This window comes from Doryrhamphus excisus, chromosome 2 (genome assembly GCF_030265055.1).
Source record: "Doryrhamphus excisus isolate RoL2022-K1 chromosome 2, RoL_Dexc_1.0, whole genome shotgun sequence".
NCBI lineage: Eukaryota > Metazoa > Chordata > Actinopteri > Syngnathiformes > Syngnathidae > Doryrhamphus > Doryrhamphus excisus.
In genome coordinates this window covers 29,376,394-29,401,735 of record NC_080467.1, presented here as the reverse complement: position 1 = coordinate 29,401,735, position 25,342 = coordinate 29,376,394, and the positions used below count along the sequence as shown (strand labels likewise).

The 25,342-nt window shown below is 38.3% G+C and overlaps 2 protein-coding genes across 2 annotated transcripts in view; both read right to left on the bottom strand.

Annotated features, from left to right (window-relative positions):
* Positions 1-257: 257 nt before the first annotated feature.
* Positions 258-14,816, bottom strand: kcnk4a (potassium channel, subfamily K, member 4a). The gene is made up of 8 exons (XM_058061732.1): positions 14,563-14,816; positions 10,571-10,695; positions 5,445-5,756; positions 4,343-4,460; positions 4,115-4,275; positions 3,627-3,813; positions 3,410-3,546; positions 258-1,643 (listed from the first exon to the last, which is right to left on the bottom strand). The coding sequence occupies exons 3-8, from the start codon at positions 5,631-5,633 to the stop codon at positions 258-260; spliced, it is 2,178 nt and encodes a 725-aa protein (XP_057917715.1). The 5' UTR covers positions 5,634-5,756; positions 10,571-10,695; positions 14,563-14,816.
* Positions 14,817-16,547: 1,731 nt separating this feature from the next.
* The window catches only part of si:dkeyp-115e12.6 (centromere protein F), a 30,725-nt gene continuing 21,930 nt past the window's right edge, over positions 16,548-25,342 (bottom strand). Inside the window, exons 15-18 of the mRNA XM_058060026.1 lie at positions 23,357-23,420; positions 22,387-22,879; positions 22,170-22,303; positions 16,548-19,368 (exon numbers count right to left, since the gene is read on the bottom strand). Coding sequence (XP_057916009.1) covers positions 22,185-22,303; positions 22,387-22,879; positions 23,357-23,420 — 676 coding nt within the window. The 3' untranslated portion in view covers positions 16,548-19,368; positions 22,170-22,184. The remainder of the gene's footprint in view (positions 19,369-22,169; positions 22,304-22,386; positions 22,880-23,356; positions 23,421-25,342) is intronic.

Sequence of the window (25,342 nt, the reverse complement as noted above, 5' to 3'; positions counted from 1 at the left end):
TTTTTGTTTCACAGTCCAAAAATGGCCCTCGGACCGCACTTTGGACACCCCTGCACAAAATGACCATCAGTACATTCATGTCCTCATGAGGGTGACGTGTGGTAAGCTGGAGCCTATCCCAGCTGAGGCAGGGTACCATGGTACACGTATGTATGGCCGCCGTTGACGCTAACGGTGCACGTTAGCGACGCCAACCACGAAAAGTTGATGATGACGGGCGTGACGAACGCGGGCGTGTTCACTACAAAAGCGGGCTGTCATAGTGTGGGAAGCGGGTGGGTGTGGTTCTCGGAGCGAGTCAGGTCTGAAAGAGACGAGACGGGAGGAGGCGGCGGCGTCGGCGGTGTCGGCGGCGTCGGCGGCGTCTGTGGCGACGTCTGCGGCGTCGTCTGCAGCGTCTGCGGCGGCGGCGGCGTCTGCGGCGACGTCTGCGGCGGCGTCTGCGGCGGCGTCGTCTGCGGCGGCGTCTGCGTCTGCGGCGGCGTCTGCGGCGGCGTCGTCTGCGGCGGCGTCTGCGGCGGCGTCGTCTGCGGCGGCGTCGTCTGCGGCGTCTGCGTCTGCGGCGTCTGCGTCTGCGGCGGCGTCTGCGGCGGCGTCTGCGGCGGCGTCTGCGTCTGCGGCGGCGGCGTCTGCGGCGGCGTCTGCGGCGGCGTCTGCGCCGGCGTCTGCGCCGGCGTCTGCGGCGTCGGCGGCAGCGTCGTCTGCGGCGTCGGCGGCAGCGTCGTCTGCGGCGACGTCTGCGGCGGCGTCTGCGGCGGCTGCGGCGTCTGCGGCGTCAGGCCGCTGGGCCTCCTCGCCTGGAGGGGGCTCCACCTGCGTGACAGCCGCCTCCTCATGCTTCTCTTCTTGGGCTTACGGGTTCGGCTCCTCCTGTCCTCGCCGCCCACCGTCCAGGCGTGCTCGCTCAGCGTGTCGGAGGACTCGTCGATGTACGCCAGGTTCTCCCCGAAGAAGTCTAGCAGCTGACACGCAGTTGAGGGATCGTCGTCGTTGTCGACGACTACGTTGGGAGAGTAAGGAGGAAGAGGAGCAATCAGGGAGTCGGGATGGTTATTTTCTCCTCCATCTTCAAGGCCGCATGCCGCGTGACATGCCTGGAACCGCCGGAGAACCGAGAAAGACGAAGACGCCGACGAGATGTCGGACTCGGATCCCGAGAGTGAGCCTTCTTCCTGCGCGGCCGCTTCAGGAGAGTCCAGCTCGGAGGCGGAGCGAGCGACGGGCACGGAGAAGGAGCGCATGAGCAGGTGAGGTAAGGAGCGCCGCCCGGCTTCCCGCCGCAAACCGGCACAGGGCTCGGCGGGCTTCGCTCTCGGAATCGTGCCGCCGACTCCGGCGCCGACGACCCTCACACGAGATTTGGACATCATCATCCTCTCCAGGGAGGAGCTGAGCACCTCCAGGCGGCTCATGGATCCGGAGAGGCCGGCCCAGTGGTTGGGAAGGCGTCCGTTCTCGGAGCCGGATCGGACCCAGTGTCCCAACGTGCCCTGGGCTCCGCGGCGGATGCGACGGCGCTCGCTACGCTTCCAGCGGCGGCGTTGCAGCAGGAAGGGGTCGTTGAACTCCAGCGGGTTGGGGATCCGGAAGTCCTTGGACATGTGCTGGGTCCAGTCTGTGGCGTGGGCCCGCAACTCCTCCATCTGCCATACAATAATAATATGTATAATATTATTAATAATAATAATAATACAATAACGCAACACATTCTCACAACATCATAATGACAACAGCGTCACTCGTGTTGTGAATGACTCGACAGCGCCTCCGCTGGTTGCAGCTCAGCAGTACGCTTCCTTTTTGTATTCATTGCAAAATATGCAATATTGCAATATAAGAAAAAAATATATTTTTGACGTTACTATGTTTGTCCGATATGTTTATCTTACATCAGGGGTGTCAAAACTGCAGTACGGGTGCCATTTATGGCATTTATGTGTTTATCATAAAGACAAAATATCAGAAAAATAAATTCATAATAATATGAAGTTATAATTCTATGATAATGAAGTCCAAATAAATAAAATAAATAAAATAAATAAAATAAATAAATATTATTACAAGAAAAAATGTTTTGAAAGTTGAAATATTTGATCAAATAAATCAAAATAAAAAACAAGCAAAAAAAAATGTCACCTTCAAAAATGTCGCCTGTTTGATTGTTGAAATATTGAAAAAATATTGAAAAAAAATTGCACATCATGTTGGTTTGAAAAAAACCCACAAAACAATGCATCTCTAATAAACATACACCGAAAAATAAATATAATTCATAATATGAAGTTATAATTTTATGATAATGAAGTCCAAATATATGTAAATAAATAAAATAAATAAAATAAATAAAATAAATAAAATAAATAAAATAAATAAAATAAATAAAATAAATAAAATAAATAAAAACATTATTACAAGAAAAATGTTTTGAAAGTTGAAATATTTGATCAAATAAATCAAAATAAAAAACAAGCAAAAAAAAAATGTCACCTTCAAAAATGTCGCCTGTTTGATTGTTGAAATATTGAAAAAATATTGAAAAAAAAACCCCCAAAACAATGCATCTCTAATAAACATACACCTAAAAATAAATATAATTCATAATATAAAGTTAGAATTTTATGATAATGAATAAAATAATAAAATAAATTAATTAATTAATGAAATAAATAAAACATATTATTACAAGAAAAATGTTTTGAAAGTTGAAATATTTGATCAAATAAATCAAAATGAAAAACAAGTCAAAAAAAATGTCACCTTCAAAAATGTCGCCTGTTTGATTGTTGAAATATTGAAAAAATATTGGAAAAAAAATTGCATATTATGTTGGTTTGAAAAAAAAACCCCAATGCATCTCTAATAAACATACAAATTAAACATACAAATTCATAATATGAAGTTATAATTTTATGATAATGAAGTCCAAATATCCTGAAAATAAAAACTCATTATTACAAAAAAAGTTTAGAAAGTTGAAATATTTGATTAAATAAATCAAAATAAAAAACAAGCAAAAAAAATGTCATCTTCAGGAGAAAATATAAATAATAAAATATAATAATAAAATATAATAAAATATAATAATATATAATAATATAATAATATAATAATAAAATAATATATAATAATAAAATAAAATAAAAATAATATAATATAATATAATATAATATAATATAATATAATATAATATAATATAAAATAAAATAAAATAAAATAAAATAAAATAAAATAAAATAAAATAAAATAAAATAAAATAAAATAAAATAAAATAAAATAAAATAAAATAAAATAAAATAAAATAAAATAAAAAAATAAAATAAAATAAAATAAAATAAAATAAAATAAAAATAAAGATACACCTAAAAATAAACCCAGTGTGGACATCAGTGTTGCGGTGAGTGTGTCTCGCCTCGGCGCGCGTCCTCTTGGACAGCACACGCAGCCAGTTGCCGATCATGGTGAGGATGGAGGCAAAGTAGGCCAAACCAAACATGATCCACAACCACACCAGGGGTTTGAAGAAGAACCCGCCCGCATGACTCCCATCTGGACACACAAACACACACGTGAGGAATGGCGGGGATTTCGCGTGCTGACCTTTTTTGGGGAAACGCCAAGTAAAACACCTGGTACGTAGTCTCCGAAGCCCACTGTGGTGAGCGTGATGACAACAAAGTAGAGCGACTCCAGGAAGGACCAGTCCTCGGATTTCTGGAAGACAACCGTGGGCACGGCGAGGAAGATGAGGCACCCGATGAGGATGGAGAGGACGGCGGAGATCACTCGCACGGTGGTGGGTCGCACTTTACGTTTCTAACGCCCAGACAAACAAAGTTAGTGCGGATGTTGCCGACATAGCTAAGACAACAGGGGTCCGGGTCACATGACTTTTGTCATGTGACGTTATGCTAACTCGTCACGGACACATTATGGCGACAATAATAAGACAGAACAGGCATAAAAAGCCTGCTTAGAATATTCTGAATACATTATCAGAGCTCTCAAGACATAAAATAACACCCCTATAGTCACCTTTATATTAGTTTCACCCAATATGTTCACTCCAATCCATATTATCCAATCATATCACAGACACTAGCAACACTACACTCACCAGGAAGAGGGTCTCAATCTTGGCCACCGCCCTGCGCAGCACGGTGCCCATGTGGTCGCCCACTCCGGCCAGCAGGATCCCGAACATGGGGATGCCGACCAGGGCGTAGCACACGCAGAACAGCTGACCGTACCACGTCCGAGGAGACAGGTTACCAAAGCCTGAGATAGAGAGCTTTGATGGTGACGTCTCAGGGGATCGCGTCGGGAGACACTCGGGAGGCGTTACCTATGGTGGTGATGATGGCGCCGCAGAAGAAGAAGGTCGAGGCGACGTCCCATCGGCTGGTGAAGTTGGTGGAGAGGTTGCTGACCTCCAGGCCGGCTTCCACGGCGGACGCAACTCCCTGCGGGAGCAAAATGGAAGTCTTGGAAAACAGACTGGATACTAATGATAGTCATGGAGGCTGAAAAACAGTTGAATAGTATAATGGGACATTTAAAAAAATATATATTTATTACATTTAAATATATAATCGTACATTACAGTAAATTAGATATTTTTTTCAGTAAGTTGTCACTCGATTATCGAAGTTAATTGATTCCGGAAGTGACGTATTAAATTGATTCCCATGATATATCATTCGATTTTAATAAATTATTTTTTTTCGTAGTTATAGCACAGAAAAAAACATGTTTGTGGCTTTCTAAATGCGGTTTTAAGCATTAGTTGCATTTACACTTTTATTATTCCGTGTTTACACCACATTGAAACTCTTTATGCTAGCCGCTAGATAACAAGCTAACTAGTTTAACTAGCTAACTGTTTGCTAATTTATTTCTTTTAAACGGAAGAAACCAAAAACTTACCACCTCCATAAGGGATCGGATAACTTTTTTTTATTAACTCCATCATGTAGGACATACCATATCTGACTTCATGCAATTTTAATTAAATGTAAAGTAAGCTAATGTATTTTTCGTGATGTGACCCATTGTAAACGGAGCCATGTTTGAATTATAAATAAAGTTTTCATATATTGAAAATGACCCCGTTACCTCAATATACTTTATTGTTTAAATTAATTTACTTCAATTATTAATTTATTTACATTAATATATGTATTAAATGTATTACATTGATGTGAAATAGACTACCTTTGGGTATCTAAAGGTATCGCTAATACCAGCCTATGCAGCATTGGAATGGGAAACAAAATCATTAGTTTTGCATTGCCGCCACCTAGTGGTCAGAATACATATTACTCGTATTTCCAGATGTTTTGACTAATAATAGACCACCAATCACTCTTCAAAAATGTTTATGTTGTGCATTTGAAACTCAGAATGGTTTGTGTGGTGTTATGTAACATAATAAAGTCCTGTGATACCTTCACCAGCTCGTAGAAGTCCCGCTCGCTGACGCAGAAGTGATCATTCAGAAAGTTGTTTTTGGCATCCAGCAGCTCCTGGAACTTGACGCTCTCCTCGGAAGCCTCCAGAGTCTGGAAGACCAACGCTCCCATGCCCAGGTACAGCAAGACCCCGAACAAGAGGGCCAGGAGGGTGGTGCAGCGCATTGTTGTCAAAACTGCGGCTACCGCACCCCCCCTCCACCCACCCCGGCCGCCCCCCACGCGGCCCCTCGGGGTTAGAGGTCGTGGATGTGGTGGCGCTCGCAGTCAGGATACACGGGGGCACAGCTGGTTGTAAACAGGAAGTTCCTTTTTAGAGGACTACTGTACGTGTGGGCGTGAAAACGTGTAAACATGCAGGAGGGCTGACTTTTATTTATGCGTGTGTGCGTCAACGCGCTGATGGGAAGGTTTCTTCCAAGGATGTTCCCATGAATTTGGGTGAGAAGTCACACATTGATGATGTGGGTAACATTTGGTTCAGATGCCGGAATGATACGGCAGGTTTGAATCCTTGTTTAGGATGTTCACCTAGGTCAGTTAGTCAAAAAATTACTAATGTTTACATTCGCAGATGAGGGAATTATGACATCATACCGATAAATCCGATAACAATCCACTAAATTCCAAAAACGATCCAATAAAGCGAGATTAACCGTACTGTGCAGGTAAGCGAATGACCAAAACAAACATTGCTAGCGCTAGTTGTACCAAATGTTCTGTGATGACAGGAAAAAAAAAACGTAGAGACCTCCGTAGCGGCACCCCGACTACACGGAACGTGTGTCCGAATACAGTGCACCTTGCTGGGCCACGGCAACGGGCTCGTCCCTCTCTATACTCTGGTTCTCAAGACCTCCATAGCGGCACACCGGTTGCTCTGGACATGTGGCCCAGCAAGGTGCACTATATTCGGACACAAGAAGTGTCTCTCTCCCCTCTGTACTCTGGTTCTTCTCGGTATTGGTTTGGAAAAAAAATCGATATAGCGCATAGCTAATAATGCTAATGCAGTATTCTACACTGGCCACTAGGTGTCAGTAATGTTACTGTGATGTTTGGTGAGAAAAATGATCCAATAAAGCGAGATTAACCGTACTGTGCAGGTAAGCGAATGACCAAAACAAACATTGCTAGCGCTAGTTGTACCAAATGTTCTGTGATGACGGGAAAAAAAAAAAAAAACAGTCGAGACCTCCATAGCCGCCCACCGGCTACACGGAACGTGTGTCCGAATACGGTGCACCTTGCTGGGCCATGCCAGCTGGCTCGTCCCTCTCTATACTCTGGTTCTCAAGACCTCCATAGCGGCACACCGGTTGCTCTGCGCGTGTGTCCGAATATAGTGCACCTTGCTGGGCCACAAGAAGTGTCTCCCTCCCCTCTATACTCTGGTTCTTCTCGGTATTGGTTTGGTAAAAAAATCGATATAGTGCATAGCTAATCGTGCTAATGCAGTATGCTACACTGGCCACTAGATGTCAGTAATGTTACTGTGATGTTTGGTGAGAAAAATGATCCAATAAAGCGAGATTAACCGTACTGTGCAGGTAAGCGAATGACCAAAACAAACATTGCTAGCGCTAGCTGTACCAAATGTTTTGTGATGACGGGAAAAAAAAAAAACAACAGTCGAGACCTCCATAGCCGCCCACCGGCTACACGGAGCGTGTGTCCGAATACAGTGCACCTTGCTGGGCCACGCCAGCTGGCTCGTCCCTCTCTATACTCTGGTTCTCAAGACCTCCGTAGCGGCACACCGGCTGCTCTGGGCATGTGTCCGAATATAGTGCACCTTGCTGGGCCACAAGAAGTGTCTCCCTCCCCTCTATACTCTGGTTCTTCTCGGTATTGGTTTGGGAAAAAAAATCGATATAGCGCATCGCTAATAATGCTAATGCAGTATTCTACACTGGCCACTAGGTGTCAGTAATGTTACTGTGATGTTTGGTGAAAAAAAAACAGTCGAGACCTCCATAGCCACCCACCGGCTACACGGAACGTGTGTCCGAATACAGTGCACCTTGCTGGGCCACGCCAGCTGGCTCGTCCCTCTCTATACTCTGGTTCTCAAGACCTCCGTAGTGGCACACTGGCTGCTCTGCGCGTGTGTCCGAATATAGTGCACTTTGCTGGGCCATAAGAAGTGTCTCCCTCCCCTCTATACTCTGGTTCTTCTCGGTATTGGTTTGGTAAAAAAAATCGATATAGTGCATAGCTAATAATGCTAATGCAGTATTCTACACTGGCCACTAGGTGTCAGTAATGTTACTGTGATGTTTGGTGAGAAAAATTATCCAATAAAGCGAGATTATTCGTACTGTGCAGGTAAGCGAATGACCAAAACAAACATTGCTAGCGCTAGCTGTACCAAATGTTTTGTGATGACGGGAAAAAAAAAAAACAGTCGAGACCTCCATAGCCGCCCACCGGCTACACGGAGCATGTGTCCGAATACAGTGCACCTTGCTGGGCCACGGCAACGGGCTCGTCCTGCTCTATACTCTGGTTCTCCAGACCTCCGTAGTGGCACACTGGCTGCTCTGCGCGTGTGTCCGAATATAGTGCACCTTGCTGGGCCACAAGAAGTGTCTCCCTCCCCTCTATACTCTGGATCTTCTCGATATTGGTTTGGGAAAAAAATCGATATAGTGCATAGCTAATAGTGCTAATGCAGTATTCTACACCGGCCACTAGGTGTCAGTAATGTTACTGTGATGTTTGGTGAGAAAAATGATCCAATAAAGCGAGATTATCCGTACTGTGCAGGTAAGCGAATGACCAAAACAAACATTGCTAGCGCTAGTTGTACCAAATGTTTTGTGATGACGGGAAAAAAAAAAAAAAAAACAGTCGAGACCTCCATAGCCGCCCACCGGCTACACGGAGCGTGTGTCCGAATACGGTGCACCTTGCTGGGCCACGCCAGCTGGCTCGTCCCTCTCTATACTCTGGTTCTCAAGACCTCCGTAGCGGTACACCAGCTGATCTGGACGTGTGCCCGAATATAGTGCACCTTGCTGGGCCACAAGAAGTGTCTCCCTCCCCTCTATACTCTGGTTCTTCTCGGCATTCGTTTGGGAAAAAAATCGATATAGTGCATAGCTAATAATGCTAATGCAGTATTCTACACCGGCCACTAGATGTCAGTAATGTTACTGTGATGTTTGGTGAGAAAAACGATCCAATAAAGCGAGATTAACCGTACTGTGCAGGTAAGCGAATGACCAAAACAAACATTGCTAGCGCTAGCTGTACCAAATGTTTTGTGATGACGGGGAAAAAAAAAAACAGTCGAGACCTCCATAGCCGCCCACCGGCTACACGGAGCGTGTGTCCGAATACAGTGCACCTTGCTGGGCCACGCAAGCTGGCTCGTCCCTCTCTATACTCTGGTTCTCAAGACCTCCGTAGCGGCACATCGGCTGCTCTGGGCATGTGTCCGAATATAGTGCACCTTGCTGGGCCACAAGAAGTGTCTCCCTCCCCTCTATACTCTGGTTCTTCTCGGTATTGGTTTGGTAAAAAAATCGATATAGTGCATAGCTAATATGCTAATGCAGTATTCTACACTGGCCACTAGATGTCAGTAATGTTATTGTGATGAAACACAGTAAAATAAAACAAAACACTACTGTTGCTACAGTAATCCACGTCAAACCCACCTCATTTCCTGTCCGGCCACCACTCAGCCCCCCTCTAGGGGACTCATTTATATCAACACCGTCTTTTTTTATGTCTTAAACGGCTTACTTGTTCTTATTGTGTTGACTATATCGAATAGTAGCAGTATAAATGTGGCTATAGGGGTGTTAGTTCATGTCAAGAGGGCTCTAGAAGTCTATAAACAGGTTTTGAAGCCAATCAACCGGCATAAAGGAGAGATTACTGTATTAATTTTTTTTTTGTTGTTGTTGAAGATTGTTCAGCCTTGGCAGAGGCGTACATTCTATTCCACGCCATTCATGTTACGGGTTTTGTTTTCTGGGATCGAGAGGAAATTGTGGATTTGTATGAAACTTCCTTTAAAGATGGTAGATAAATAGACGTCGCCGTTGATTCATTTTGCAGGTGAGAAATTTACGCTGGAGCGCCCTTTCTCACACTGAAGAACGTACGTGTAAGGACAGCCCACAAAAGCGTCGTACACGGGCAGTGGCCTCTGAAAAAACACGTTTTTGACATCATGACATTCACATTTTTAACTTACCTTTTGTACATTTTAAGAAATTTTAGTTACTAACCCAAACTTCCATAAGTGGGTCAAAAATGACCCGCATGCATTTTCTATGGAATCCAATCGGAACGTTTGATTCTTATCAACTTATCAACTCCTAAATATAATACTAAATATCATAAAAACGCATTGATTCCAGGGTTCAATTCCACCCTCGGCCATTTCTGTGTGGAGTTTTTGCATGTTCTCCCCGTGCATGTGTGGGTTTTCTCCGGGTACTCCGGTTTCCTTCCACATTCCCAAAAAAAAAACATGCTAGGTTGTGATGCTAGGTTGAATGTGAGTGTGAATGGTTGTTTGTCTATATGTGACCTGTGATTGGCTGGCTGGCGACCAGTCCAGAGTGTGTCCTGCCTCTCGCCCGAAGACAGCTGGGATAGGCTCCAGCACCCCCCCCCCGCGACCCTCGTGAAGAAAAGCGGTAAAAAAATGAACGAATGAATGAATCCTACTTGGCTGCACGGCGGTCGAGTGGTTAGCACGTAGACCTCACAGCTAGGAGAACCGAGTTCAATTCCACTATCGGCCATAGCTAATGTTTCCAAACGACGCCGCAAGCTAAATAGCTCGACAAAGAAAGTTGTTTTAGTTAGCGGTAACAGAATAAAGACGCCATCAGTGACGACACTGAAGCATATAGTTCAAGGATTCGAACCTGTGACCTATTTCCCCGAGCATTTTTTTGCAGAACGCAATTGTTGCTGGTAATTTTATAGTGAATAGATCGGTAGACGTTTGATTTATTGTTATGGATTTAATGTGTTATGGTTGCATGCAGTGAGAGGAAGACATTGTCCTGATTTTTTTTTTTTTTTACTTTTACCCCCCCACTCAAAAAGGACAAAGACGTTATTCACGAGGTTACCTTGAGGCCTTGTGGTCAGGGGTTCATCCCATGTTAGGTCAGGTGATGAGGGACGCTTGATGGGCCTCCTTCGACGCAGACGATTTGGCACGTGAACTGAACAGCCACAATAAAATGAGGGAGAGCTAAAAAAAAAAAAAAAAAAAAAAAAAATAATTTTTTTATCTCTTAATGATGCTTTCAGGTTGTTTTCTTGAAATATCTTTGTAATTAAATTTTTTTTAATAATTTCATATTCCAGGTATTCCTCAAAATTTTTTTTTGATATGATGCCATTCACATTTTTAATTTACTTTTTATACATTTTAAGAAATTTTAAGAAATCTTCCATAAGTGGGTCAAAAATGACGCTTTCAGGTTGTTTTCTTGAAATATCTTTGTAATTAATTTTTTTTAATAATTTCATATTCTGGGGCGGCACGGCGGTCTGGTGGTTAGTGCGCAGACCTCACAGCTAGGAGACCAGGGTTCGGTCCCCGCCCTCGGCCATCTCTGTGTGGAGTTTGCATGTTCTCCCCGTGCATGCGTGGGTTTTCTCCGGGTACTCCGGTTTCCTCCCACATTCCAAAAACATGCTAGGTTAATTGGCCACTCCAAATTGTCCATAGGTATGAATGTGAGTGTGAATGGTTGTTTGTCTATATGTGCCCTGTGATTGGCTGGCGACCAGTCCAGGGTGTACCCCGCCTCTCGCCCGAAGACAGCTGGGATAGGCTCCAGCACCCCCCGTGACCCTCGTGAGGAAAAAGCGGTAGAAAATGAATGAATGAATGAATTTCATATTCTAGGTATTCCTAAAAAAAAACATGTTTTTGATATCATGCCATTCACATTTTTAACTTACCTTTTATACATTTTAAGAAATTTTAAGAAAACTTCCATAAGTGGGTCAAAAATGGCACTTTCAGGTTGATTTTTTGAAATATCTTTGTAATTCATTTTTTAAAAATAATTTCATATTCCAGTTATTCCTCAAAAACACGTTTTTGATATCATGCCATTCACATTTTTAACTTACCTTTTATACATTTTAAGGAATTTTAAGAAAACTTCCATAAGTGGGTCAAAAATTATGCTTTCAGGTTGTTTTCTTGAAAGAAATATCTTTGTAATTAATTTTTTAAAATAATTTCATATTCCAGGTATTCCTCAAAAAACATGTTTTTGATATCATGCCATTCACAGTTTTAACTTACCTTTTATACATTTTAAGAAATGTTAAGAAATCTTCCATAAGTGGGTCAAAAATTATGCTTTCAGGTTGTTTTCTTGAAATATCTTTGTAATTAATTTTTTTTTTATAATTTCATATTCTAGGTATTCCTCAAAAAACATGTTTTTGATATCATACCATTCACATTTTTAACTTAGCTTTTATACATTTTAAGAAATTTTAAGAAATCTTCCATAAGTGGGTCAAAAATGGCACTTTCAGGTTGATTTTTTGAAATATCTTTGTAATTCATTTTTTTTAATAATTTCATATTCCAGTTATTCCTCAAAAAACACGTTTTTGATATCATGCCATTCACATTTTTAACTTACTTTTTATGCATTTTAAGAAATCTTCCATAAGTGGGTCAAAACTTATGCTTTCAGGTTGTTTTCTTGAAAGAAATATCTTTGTAATAAAATTTTTTAATAATTTCATATTCCAGGTATTCCTCAAAATTTTTTTTTGATATGATGCCATTCACATTTTTAATTTACCTTTTATACATTTTAAGAAATATTCCATAAGTGGGTCAAAAATGACGCTTTTAGGTTGTTTTCTTGAAATATCTTTGTAATTAATTTTTTTTTTAATAATTTCATATTCCAGGTATTCCTCAAAAAACACGTTTTTGATATCATACCATTCACATTTTTAACTTACCTTTTATACATTTTAAGAAATTTTAAGAAATCTTCCATAAGTGGGTCAAAAATGACGCTTTTAGGTTGTTTTCTTGAAATATCATTGTAATTAATTTTTTTTAAATAATTTTATATTCTAGGTATTCCTCAAAAAACATGTTTTTGATATCATGCCATTCACATTTTTAACTTACTTTTTATGCATTTTAAGAAATCTTCCATAAGTGGGTCAAAAATGACGCTTTCAGGTTGTTTTCTTGAAATATCTTTGTAATAAAATTTTTAAAAATAATTTCATATTCCAGGTATTCCTCAAAAAACATGTTTTTGATATCATACCATTCACATTTTTAACTTAGCTTTTATACATTTTAAGAAATCTTCCATAAGTGGGTCAAAAATTATGCTTTCAGGTTTTTTTCTTGAAATATCTTTGTAATTAATTTTTTAAAAATAATTTCATATTCCAGGTATTCCTCAAAAAACATGTTTTTGATATCATACCATTCACATTTTGAACTTACCTTTTATACATTTTAAGAAATTTTAAGAAATCTTCCATAAGTGGGTCAAAAATGACGCTTTTAGGTTGTTTTCTTGAAAGAAATATCTTTGTAATAAATTTTTTTAATAATTTCATATTCTAGGTATTCCTCAAAAAACATTTTTTGATATCATACCATTCACATTTTTAACTTAGCTTTTATACATTTTAAGAAATATTCCATAAGTGGGTCAAAAATGACGCTTTCAGGTTGTTTTCTTGAAATATCTTTGTAATTAATTTTTTTAAAATAATTTCATATTCCAGGTATTCCTCAAAAAACATGTTTTTGATATCATGCCATTCACATTTTTAATTTACCTTTTATACATTTTAAGAAATTTTAAGAAATCTTCCATAAGTGGGTCAAAAATGACGCTTTTAGGTTGTTTTCTTGAAATATCTTTGTAATAAATTTTTTTTTTTATAATTTCATATTCCAGGTATTCCTCAAAAAACACGTTTTTGATATCATGCCATTCACATTTTTAATTTACCTTTTATACATTTTAAGAAATTTTAAGAAATCTTCCATAAGTGGGTCAAAAATGACTCTTTCAGGTTGTTTTCTTGAAATATCATTGTAATTAATTTTTTTTAAATAATTTCATATTCCAGTTATTCCTCAAAAAACACGTTTTTGATATCATGCCATTCACATTTTTAACTTACTTTTTATACATTTTAAGAAATCTTCCATAAGTGGGTCAAAAATTATGCTTTCAGGTTGTTTTCTTGAAATATCTTTGTAATTAATTTTTTTAAATAATTTCATATTCCAGTTATTCCTCAAAAAACATGTTTTTGATATCATGCCATTCACATTTTTAACTTACCATTTATACATTTTAAGAAATTTTAAGAAATCTTCCATAAGTTGGTCAAAAATGACGCTTTTAGGTTGTTTTCTTGAAATATCTTTGTAATAAATTTTTTTTTTATAATTTCATATTCCAGGTATTCCTCAAAAAAACATGTTTTTGATATCATACCATTCACATTTTTAACTTACCTTTTATACATTTTAAGAAATCTTCCATAAGTGGGTAAAAAATGACGCTTTCAGGTTGTTTTCTTGAAATATCTTTGAAATTAAATTTTTTTTAAATAATTTCATATTCTAGGTATTCCTCAAAAAACATGTTTTTGATATCATGCCATTCACATTTTTAACTTACTTTTTATGCATTTTAAGAAATCTTCCATAAGTGGGTCAAAAATTATGCTTTCAGGTTGTTTTCTTGAAATATCTTTGTAATAAAATTTTTAAAAATAATTTCATATTCCAGTTATTCCTCAAAAAACATGTTTTTGATATCATACCATTCACATTTTTAACTTAGCTTTTATACATTTTAAGAAATGTTAAGAAATCTTCCATAAGTGGGTCAAAAATGACGCGTGAAGCGGTGCATGGGGGGGGGGGGCAAGTACAGCAGCTAAATATCGTATATTTAGTATAAGCCTTCATAATAATAATAACATTAAAATGCCAATGTTGAAATAGTTACAAATGTACTTTTTGCGGCAAAACACACAAAAATGAACACAAAAATGTTAATAAAAGTCAAATGAATATGATTTTTCTTACCTTGCCTTTGGGAAAAAGTTGAGTGCAAGTCGGTCCAAAGCAACATGTGCTGTTTTCTGACCCCCGCAGCACTCAGTCAGGAGCTGTGTGTGTGTGTGTGTGTGTGTGTGTGTGTGTGTGTGTTATGAAAGTGCATGTGTGTTTTCTCCTTGGAAGGTGTTTCCCCATTCTTGGGCTCCTACATCACTCTGACAGGGAGGGGGGGGGGGACTAGAGGAGGAGAGAGAGAGAAAGGAGGAGGGGGGGGGGGGCATTACGGCAGCGTGACCGCACGTTGTCGCAAGAGGAGGAAGCGAGAGGGGTCCGCAGTTTCCTGAGATGTGGGGTTGTAAATTTTAGCTTTTTCTCCAGACGCTGTCTTTTGAAACAAAGGGGTGCTGGAGCCTATCCCAGCTGTCTTCGGGCGAGAGAGAGGCGGGGTACCACCCTGGACTGGTGGCCAGCCAGCCAATCACAGGGCACATATAGACAAACAACCATTCACACTCACATTCATACCTATGGACAATTTGGAGTCGCTAATTAACCTAGCATGTTTTTGGAATGTGGGAGAAAACCGGAATACCCGGAGAAAACCCACGCATGCACCGGGAGAACATGGAAACTTCACACAAAAATGGCAGATAGTGGAATTGAACTCGGTTCTCCTAGCTGTGAGGTCTACACGCTAACCACTCGACCACTGTGCAACCAAGTAGGATTCATTCATTCATTTTTTACCACTTTTACTCACGAGGGTAGCGGGGGTGCTGGAGCCTATCCCAGCTGTCTTCGGGCGAGAGGCGGGGTACACCCTGGACTGGTGGCCAGCCAGCCAATCACAGGGCACATATAGACAAACAACCATTCACACTCACATTCATACCTATGGACAATTTGGAGTCGCTAATTAACCTAGCATGTTTTTGGAATGTGGGAGGAAACCGGAACACCCGGAGAAAACCCACGCATTCACAAGGAGAACATGGAAACTCCACACAGAGATGGCCGATAGTGGAATTGAACTCGGTTCTTCTAGCTGTGAGGTCTACGCGCAAACCACTCGACCGCTGTGCAACCAAGTAGGATTCATTCATTCATTTTCTACCGCTTTTCCTCACAAGGGTCGCGGGGGTGCTGGAGCCTATCCCAGCTGTCTTCAGGCAAGAGGCGGAGTCCACCCTGGACTGGTGGCCAGCCAATCACAGGGCACATATAGACAAACAACCATTCACACTCACATTCATACCTATGGACAATTTGGAGTCGCTAATTAACCTAGCATGTTTTTTTTTTGGAATGTGGGAGGAAACCGGAATACCCGGAGAGAACCCACGCATTCACAGGGAGAACATGGAAACTCCACACAAAAATGGCAGATAATGGAATTGAACTCGGTTCTTCTAGCTGTGAGGTCTACACGCTAACCACTCGACCACTGTGCAACCAAGTAGGATTCATTCATTCATTTTTACCGCTTTTCCTCATGACGGTCGCAGGAGTGCTGGAGCCTATCCCAGCTGTCTTCGGGCGAGAGGCGGGGTACCACGCTGGACTGGTGGCCAGCCAGCCAATCACAGGGCACATATAGACAAACAACCATTCACACTCACATTCATACCTATGGACAATTTAGAGTCGCTAATTAACCTAGCATGTTTTTTGGAATGTGGGAGGAAACCGGAATACCCGGAGAAAAACCCACGCATGCACGGGGAGAACATGCAAACTCCACACAAAAATGGCAGATAGTGGAATTGAACTCGGTTCTTCTAGCTGTGAGGTCTACACGCTAACCACTCGACCACTGTGCAGCCAAGTAGGATTCATTCATTCATTCATTTTTTACCGCTTTTCCTCACGAGGGTAGCGGGGGTGCTGGAGCCTATCCCAGCTGTCTTCGGGCGAGAGGCGGGGTACCACGCTGGACTGGTGGCCAGCCAGCCAATCACAGGGCACATATAGACAAACAACCATTCACACTCACATTCACATTCGAATGAGTTACTCTTTTGAACGCATATCGTTTTGGTAATGGTTTAATTTCATTTGAACACACAGAGATGTCTGAGAGTGGAATTGAACTCGGGTCTCCGAGCTGCTAGGTCTACGCGCTAACCACTCGACCACCGTGCAGCCCACATAGCACATGATATCCAACAAAACATAGAACACGGGCTAATATTTTATATGTTGTTCTCGTTTCCACATCGGTACAGATTGTTTGGGATCGAGCACGTTCCGATCCGTCATAAATGGTTAGCTTGGTTTATATATATAGGTCGGTGATGTACGCTAAATACGACCTTGTTAGCGTTTTGGCGCGGAGTTTTTGTTTCAAAGTAAGCGTGTCCTATTACGTGTGTTTTTAGCTACCACTTTTCGAACTACAGTAAACCTCGGATATATCGGAAATTCGCTCACAACGGACAGATAAAAAATATAAATAAAATTATATCGGACAAAACCAGTGGGAACAATTGAATCCGATATATCCGAGGTTTAAATTTTTTTTAAAATAATTTCATATTCCAGTTATTCCTAAAAAAAACACGTTTTTGATATCATGCCATTCACATTTTTAATTTACCTTTTATACATTTTAAGAAATTTTAAGAAATCTTCCATAAGTGGGTCAAAAATGATGCTTTCAGGTTGTTTTTTTGACATATCTTTGTAATTTAATTTTTTTTATAATTTCATATTCCAGGTATTCCTCAAAAAACATGTTTTTGATATCATACCATTCACATTTTTAACTTACTTTTTATACATTTTAAGAAATTTTAAGAAATCTTCCATAAGTGGGTCAAAAATGACGCTTTCAGGTTGTTTTTTTGACATATCTTTGTAATTTAATTTTTTTTATAATTTCATATTCCAGGTATTCCTCAAAAAACATGTTTTTGATATCATACCATTCACATTTTTAACTTACTTTTTATACATTTTAAGAAATTTTAAGAAATCTTCCATAAGTGGGTCAAAAATGACGCTTTCAGGTTGTTTTTTTGACATATCTTTGTAATTTAATTTTTTTTATAATTTCATATTCCAAGTATTCCTAAAAAAACACGTTTTTGATATCATGCCATTCACATTTTTAAATTTACCTTTTATACATTTTAAGAAATTTTAAGAAATCTTCCATAAGTGGGTCAAAAATGACGCTTTCAGGTTGTTTTTTTGACATATCTTTGTAATTTAATTTTTTTTATAATTTCATATTCCAGGTATTCCTCAAAAAACATGTTTTTGATATCATACCATTCACATTTTTAACTTACTTTTTATACATTTTAAGACATTTTAAGAAATCTTCCTTAACCCTTGTATTATGTTGCGGGTCAATTTGACCCGTTTCAGTTAAGGTTAACAAGGTTAACTAGCATGATTTGTTAACAAATCATGCTAGCATCATGGTAGTTAACCCTTGCATTATGTTACGGGTCAATTTGACCTGTTTCAGTTTTTGTGTTAATGACCCTAGATGAGGAAAAGTCACAAAATTTCATGAAGAAAAAGAAAGGATAACCAGTACTTTGGTCAACACAAAAACTGAAACGGGTCTAATTGACCCGTAACATAATACAAGGGTTAACAAATCATGCTAGTTAACCTTGTATTATGTTACGCATCAATTTGACCCGTTTCAGTTTTTGTGTTCATGACCCTAGATGAGGAAAAGTCACAAAATTTCATGAAGAAAAAGAAAGGATAACCAGTACTTTGGTCAACACAAAAACTGAAACGGGTCTAATTGACCCGTAACATAATACAAGGGATAAGTGGGTCAAAAATGACGCTTTTAGGTTGTTTTCTTGAAAGGAAGTGCCTTTTTATAACGGATAAAATCCCATTTACGCATATACCGGATATAAATCCGATATATGCGTAAAACGGACATTTTCCGGTATACGCATATAACGGATTTCGCTTATATCGGACAAAACCAGTGGGAACAATTGAATCCGATATATCAGAGGTTTACTGTATTTTCGCAGAAAAGATGAAAGATGCGCGGTCATATTTCACGTAAGAATTATGGATGTCGGGAAAAAAAAAAGTGCACTTTTCCTTTGACGTGTTCCATGCATCGTAAACACAAGCTAGCCATATCTGATGATATTAAGCAGCTTGTGTGTGTGTGTGTGTGTGTGTGTGTGTAGTCGGCTAATAAAACAGTGTGTTCACTTTCAGGACGAGCAGGTCGAACCGACAAGTATGCCATCATCATTACACGACAGGAAAAGCGAAGCAGCGTTCGGGAGAGCGTATCGCCATAAATGGAGCGGAAAGCAACGCAGGTTAGTCACACAAACCGGCCCCCCACTCTGGTACTCCCCCACACCCACTCACACACACACACATCAACATCCAGATGTAGATGTGTTTAAAAACATACCCACACACACACACACACATTCATACACTCTATGCTTTCATATACGGTGCGTTTATGTAAACACCTGCCCTTCACTAAAACACAATCAAATGTCTATAAATAAGATACACAGAAATAAACACAAATGTCACATTTTACAACAACAGGCTCACTTTGGCCTTTACGGCGTTATCGCCATCTTTAAAAAAAAAAAAAAAAAAAAAAAAAATCTAGGCACCGATCCACTCACTCAGTCAGCCATGAGTTCATATAAAGTTAATAAAGCATAAATAGCGTTTAGTGATGTACGTTGCTAAATATATATAAATATATTTATAAGTGGTGTCTGTGAAGCTACGTAATGATGATGAAGACATCCCAGGTGCAAGGTGGAGGTGGAGGTGTGTGTCCCTTTAAAAGCCCATGTCGTCCATGGAAGGCATCTGGAAACCAAGGAAGTCATGGTCGCTATTTGTTGGCATGGAAAAAATATTGGATATGGATAAACGTGGATATATTTTTCTGCGTTTTTGTTTTTGTTCCAGTTGACTTTGACCTTAATTTGTTGAATAAATTAGAAAAATAAAGCGTGGTACCAATACGGATTTGTAATGGTAATGGTTTAATTCCATTTGAACATGCATTAGATTCCGATTGAATGCATCCCATAATTAGTTCCCACTTCCACATGTCCAAAAGGAGTAGGAAGAAGCAAAGCTTATTAAATCCTACCCCTCCATCTGGTACTTTTACAATCACTAACTGTTACATTTGTTCACTTCCTGCTTTCCTAATATCATTTAAGTTTTTTAAATTAATTTTCTTAGTTTTTATTTTAATTTTTACAATCAGTAACTGTTACATTTGTTCACTTCCTGCTTTCCTAATACAATTTAAGTTTTTTAATTAATTTTAATTTTACAATCAGTAACTGTTACATTTGTTCACTTCCTGCTTTACTAATATCATTTAAGTTTTTTTAATTAATTTTCTTAATTTTTATTTTAATTTTTACAATCAGTAACTGTTACATTTGTTCACTTCCTGCTTTCCTAATACAATTTAAGTTTTTTAATTAATTTTAATTTTACAATCAGTAACTGTTACATTTGTTCACTTCCTACTTTCCTAATATCATTTAATTTTTTTTAAATTAATTTTCTTAATTTTAATTTTTACAATCAGTAACTGTTACATTTGTTCACTTCCTGCTTTCCTAATACAATTTAAGTTAACTATGGATAAAATGTGATTAAATATGGTAAATTTTAGAAAAAGCCATATCTCAGACTGGCCAAAACGTCTTTGGACCTGATATTAATTGTGATTAATTACGAGTTAACTATGGATAAAATGTGATTAAATATGGTAAATTTTTAGAAAAAGCCATATCTCAGACTGGCCAAAACATATTTGGACCTGATATTAATTGTGATTAATTACGAGTTAACTATGGTTAAAATGTGATTAAATATGGCAAATTTTAGAAAAAGCCATATCTCAGACTGGCCAAAACAATTTCCAAGTGATCCCAAACTTTTGAGCGGTAGTTTCCAAGGCAGAAATCAATGAAGTACTTAAATATGTTGGAAAATAAAGTCTTTTTTTATCCTAAAAAAAATAGTACATTTAAAAAACGTATTCCTTCAATACTTCAACTTTATGCTGCTAAAATGATGTTCTCCCTCATTATGACGTTACAACTGTTAGTTTTGTTTGTTTTTGGTTATTAGACTTTTTTAAAAAATGTCTCTTTAAAATCACAAGGGACCATTGTGTCTATTTTTTTCCCAATTTCTGCCTCATAAAACTCAACAATCAGAATATTATAAATGAAGAGTCAGCCTGCCCATGATGGATGACAACGATGATTTAGTTTTTCTGACGTTTTGGCTCGGGTCTGGCATTTCACAGCACTAATTTATGGCAGCCTTTCCGAAAATAAGTCTGGGATCAGTTTTTATTTGGTTGCTGATAGTTCAAGTAAAATGCCGTCTTTTAATCTCCCAGACTAAGTATTTTTTAAATGTACTATGTTTGTTGGTGTGTGGTGTGTTCAAGTGTGTACAAGTTAACTATGGATGAAAAAAAATGTGATTAATTGTGATTAAATATGGTAAATTTGAGAAAAAAACATATCTCAGACTGGCCAAAGCGTCTTTGGACCTGATATTAATTGTGATTAATTACAAGTTAACTATGGTTAAAATATGATTAAATATGGTAAATTTTAGAAAAAGCCATATCTCAGACTGGCCAAAACGTCTTTGGACCTGATATTAATTGTGATTAATTACGAGTTAACTATGGATAAAATGTGATTAAATATGGCAAATTTGAGAAAAAAGCCATATCCCAGACTGGCCAAAACGTCTTTGGACCTGATATTAATTGTGATTAATTACAAGTTAACTATGGATAAAATGTGATTAAATATGGTAAATTTGAGAAAAAAGCCATATCTCAGACTGGCCAAAATGTCTTTGGACCTGATATTAATTGTGATTAATTATGAGTTAACTATGGATAAAATGTGATTAAATATGGCAAATTTTAGAAAAAAGCCATATCCCAGACTGGCCAAAACGTCTTTGGACCTGATATTAATTGTGATTAATTACAAGTTAACTATGGATAAAATGTGATTAAATATGGTAAATTTTTAGAAAAAGCCACATCTCAGACTGGCCAAAACGTCTTTGGACCTGATATTAATTGTGATTAATTACGAGTTAACTATGGATAAAATGTGATTAAATATGGTCAATTTTTAGAAAAAAGCCATATCTCAGACTGGCCAAAACGTCTTTGGACCTGATATTAATTGTGATTAATTACGAGTTAACTATGGATAAAATGTGATTAAATATGGTAAATTTTAGAAAAAGCCATATCTCAGACTGGCCAAAACGTCTTTGGACCTGATATTAATTGTGATTAATTACGAGTTAACTATGGATAAAATGTGATTAAATATGGTAAATTTTTAGAAAAAGGCATATCTCAGACTGGCCAAAACATCTTTGGACCTCATATTAATTGTGATTAATTACGAGTTAACTATGGATAAAATGTGATTAAATATGGTAAATTTTTAGATAAAGCCATATCTCAGACTGGCCAAAGCGTCTTTGGATCTGATATTAATTGTGATTAATTACGAGTTAACTATGGATAAAATCCCAAACTTTGGAGCGATAGTGTAGTGTTTCTCGGCTTGTGGTTCAACATGTGGTGCATATACCTGCGTGCTCGCCTATCAGTCCGTCTCGTCCTCTGGACTCGCCTCCTTCTGAGTGACAGGGACGACGACCGTCCCCAACAAGCCCCTCCTCACAATGTAGGGGCACGAGGGCCCGGTGGGGATGTCTGCAAAGCCTGCAGGACGGAAACTAGCAATAAATAAAGGATGATCTAAAAACGGATTCTGTTTTTTTTTTTCCAAAACAAAACAAAAGTACCTTTCATAACAACTTCCGGGAGGCCATACGGTTCATATTCGGTATCGTCAAAAGCGGCAGACAGCTGCGTCCTGTTTCGTCGTATTCTCTCCGCCAGACGCACGGGGTCCGCCGGGATGGGGAAGGAAGTGGAAAAGAGCATTTTGTCTCTTGTCTCTCTCACCTCCGACGTCTCAACTCTGGGCGCGGTCGGAGGAGCGTTGTCTAACTCTTCGTCCTCCTCATCCTCCGTCTGTGTGTGCGCACAGCGGCGCTCAGGTGCTACTGCTGCTGCGGCGGCGTGACCCCCCTCGGTTTGAGTGCCGACGCTTGTCGCCGAGGAGTCGCTGGTGGATCCCCAGCTGCTCCACGCGGCATCGGGACGTCGGGATGAATCCGTGGCGACGTGTCGATGACCCCCTTGCACGGCTGGCGTGCGGAGAAATTCGGACTGTTGCTCCGCTTTGTGTTGGGCTAAACGTGGACCCGACGGCTTGGGTTCCTCTCCTGAACCCTAAATCACAAGAAAATGGCAGCAATTATTTCTCATTTTTAACCAAAGACTAATAATAAAATAAAGTTATAATAAAGTTATAATAAACAAATAATAATAAATAATAATAAATAATAATAAATAATAATAAATAATAATAAATAATAATAAATAATAATAAATAATAATAAATAATAATAAATAATAATAAATAATAATAAATAATAATAGATAATAATAATAAATAATAAATAATAATAATAAATAATAATAATAAATAATAAATAATAATAAATAATAAATAATAATAAATTGTAATAAATAATAATAAATTATAGTAAATAATAAATAAATAATAAAAATAAATAATAATAAATAATAGTAAATAATAATAAATAAATAATAATAAATAAATAATAAAAATAAAAAATAATAAATAAATAATAAAAATAAATAATAATAAATGATAATAAATAATAATAAATAATAGTCCTTTACCTTGTTGATGGCTGCAGGGGGCGCATGGAGGGGGCTCAGCTCTGCCGAGTTGTTCTGTTGCACGCTTGAGGTATCAACAAAAATCAGAGTTATTTCAAATTCAGGACGTGAAATTCACACACTGACTTTTAAGAAAAGTACATTGAAAAATTAATATAATATATGTATTCCATATATATTTGTATATTGACATCATTTCTCATTTTTAACCGAAAACTACTTTGACAAATTCAACAATAATTAAAGTTAACATGTAAATATGATCTCTGTTGTAATTAACATAATTAAATAATGTAATTCATATATTCAAAATATTATTTTATGATTAAATATATATAGCATAACATTGAACTCTCACTCTATCAAAATTAAATAACTAATAAATGAATGAACGACATTATTTCTCATTTTTAACCAAAAACTAATATAATAATTAAAGTCAACATGTAAAGATGATCTCTGTTGTAATTAATTACATTAAATAATGTAATTCATATATTCCAAATATTATTTTATTATTAAATATATATAAGGCAACACCGCACTCTCACGCTATCAAAATTAAATAACTAATAATAAATTAATGAATTAATACATTTACTACAGTCTGTTAGTAAAAAAATGCATATTTAAGTAAATTGCAATTATTTTTTACCTAATTCTTTGCATAAAAATACATAATTAAATAAAATACAAATCCCGTATGAGCCAAAGGTGCCCAAAGTGTGGCCTGGGGGCCATTTGTGGCCTGCAGCAGTAAAAAAAAATGTGCATATTTAAGCAAATTGCATTTATTTTTTGCCTAATTCTTTGCGTAAAAATACATAATGAAATAAAACACAAATCCCGTATGAGTTAAAAGGTGCCCAAAGTGTGGCCTGGGGGCCATTTGTGGCCTGCAGCAGTAAAAAAAAAACATGCATATTTAAGCAAATTGCATTTATTTTTTGCATAAAAATACATAATGAAATAAAATACAAGTCCCTTATGAGCCAAAGGTGCCCAAAGTGTGGCCTGGGGGCCATTTGTGGCCTGCAGCAGTAAAAAAACACGCATATTTAAGCAAATTGCATTTATTTTTTGCCTAATTCTTTGCGTAAAAATACATAATGAAATAAAACACAAATCCCGTATGAGTTAAAAGGTGCCCAAAGTGTGGCCTGGGGGCCATTTGTGGCCTGCAGGAGTAAAACAACATGTATATTAAAGCAAATTGCATTTATTTTTTGCCTAATTCTTTGCGTAAAAATACATAATGAAATAAAACATAAATCCCGTATGAGTTAAAGGTGCCCAAAGTGTGGCCTGGGGGCCATTTGTGGCCTGCAGCAGTAAAAAAACATGCATATTTAAGCAAATTGCATTTATTTTTTGCATAAAAATACACAATGAAATAAAATACAAGTCCCTTATGAGCCAAAGGTGCCCAAAGTGTGGCCTGGGGGCCATTTGTGGCCTGCAGCAGTAAAAAAAACATGCATATTTAAGCAAATTGCATTTATTTTTTGCCTAATTATTTGCGTAAAAATACATAATGAAATAAAATACAAATCCCATATGAGCCAACGGTGCCCAAAGTGTGGCCTGGGGGCCATTTGTGGCCTGCAGCAGTAAAAAAACATGCATATTTAAGCAAATTGCATTTATTTTTTGCCTAATTCTTTGCATAAAAATACATAATGAAATAAAACACAAATCCCGTATGAGTTAAAAGGTGCCCAAAGTGTGGCCTGGGGGCCATTTGTGGCCTGCAGCAGTAAAAAAACATGCATATTTAAGCAAATTGCATTTATTTTTTGCATAAAAATACATAATGAAATAAAATACAAGTCCCGTATGAGCCAATGGTGCCCAAAGTGTGGCCTGGGGGCCATTTGTGGCCTGCAGCAGTAAAAAAACATGCATATTTAAGCAAATTGCATTTATTTTTTGCCTAATTCTTTGCATAAAAATACATAATGAAATAAAACACAAATCCCGTATGAG

Coding starts and splice junctions, on each gene's coding strand:
- kcnk4a (XM_058061732.1), bottom strand. CDS start 5,633: ATGCGCTGCACCACCCTCCTGGCCCTCTTGTTCGGGGTCTTGCTGTAC. Junction 3,814..4,114: donor AGATTGAGACCCTCTTCCTG/GTGAGTGTAGTG, acceptor TCTGGGCGTTAG/AAACGTAAAGTGCGACCCAC. Junction 3,547..3,626: donor CTTCGGAGACTACGTACCAG/GTGTTTTACTTG, acceptor TTGTGTGTCCAG/ATGGGAGTCATGCGGGCGGG.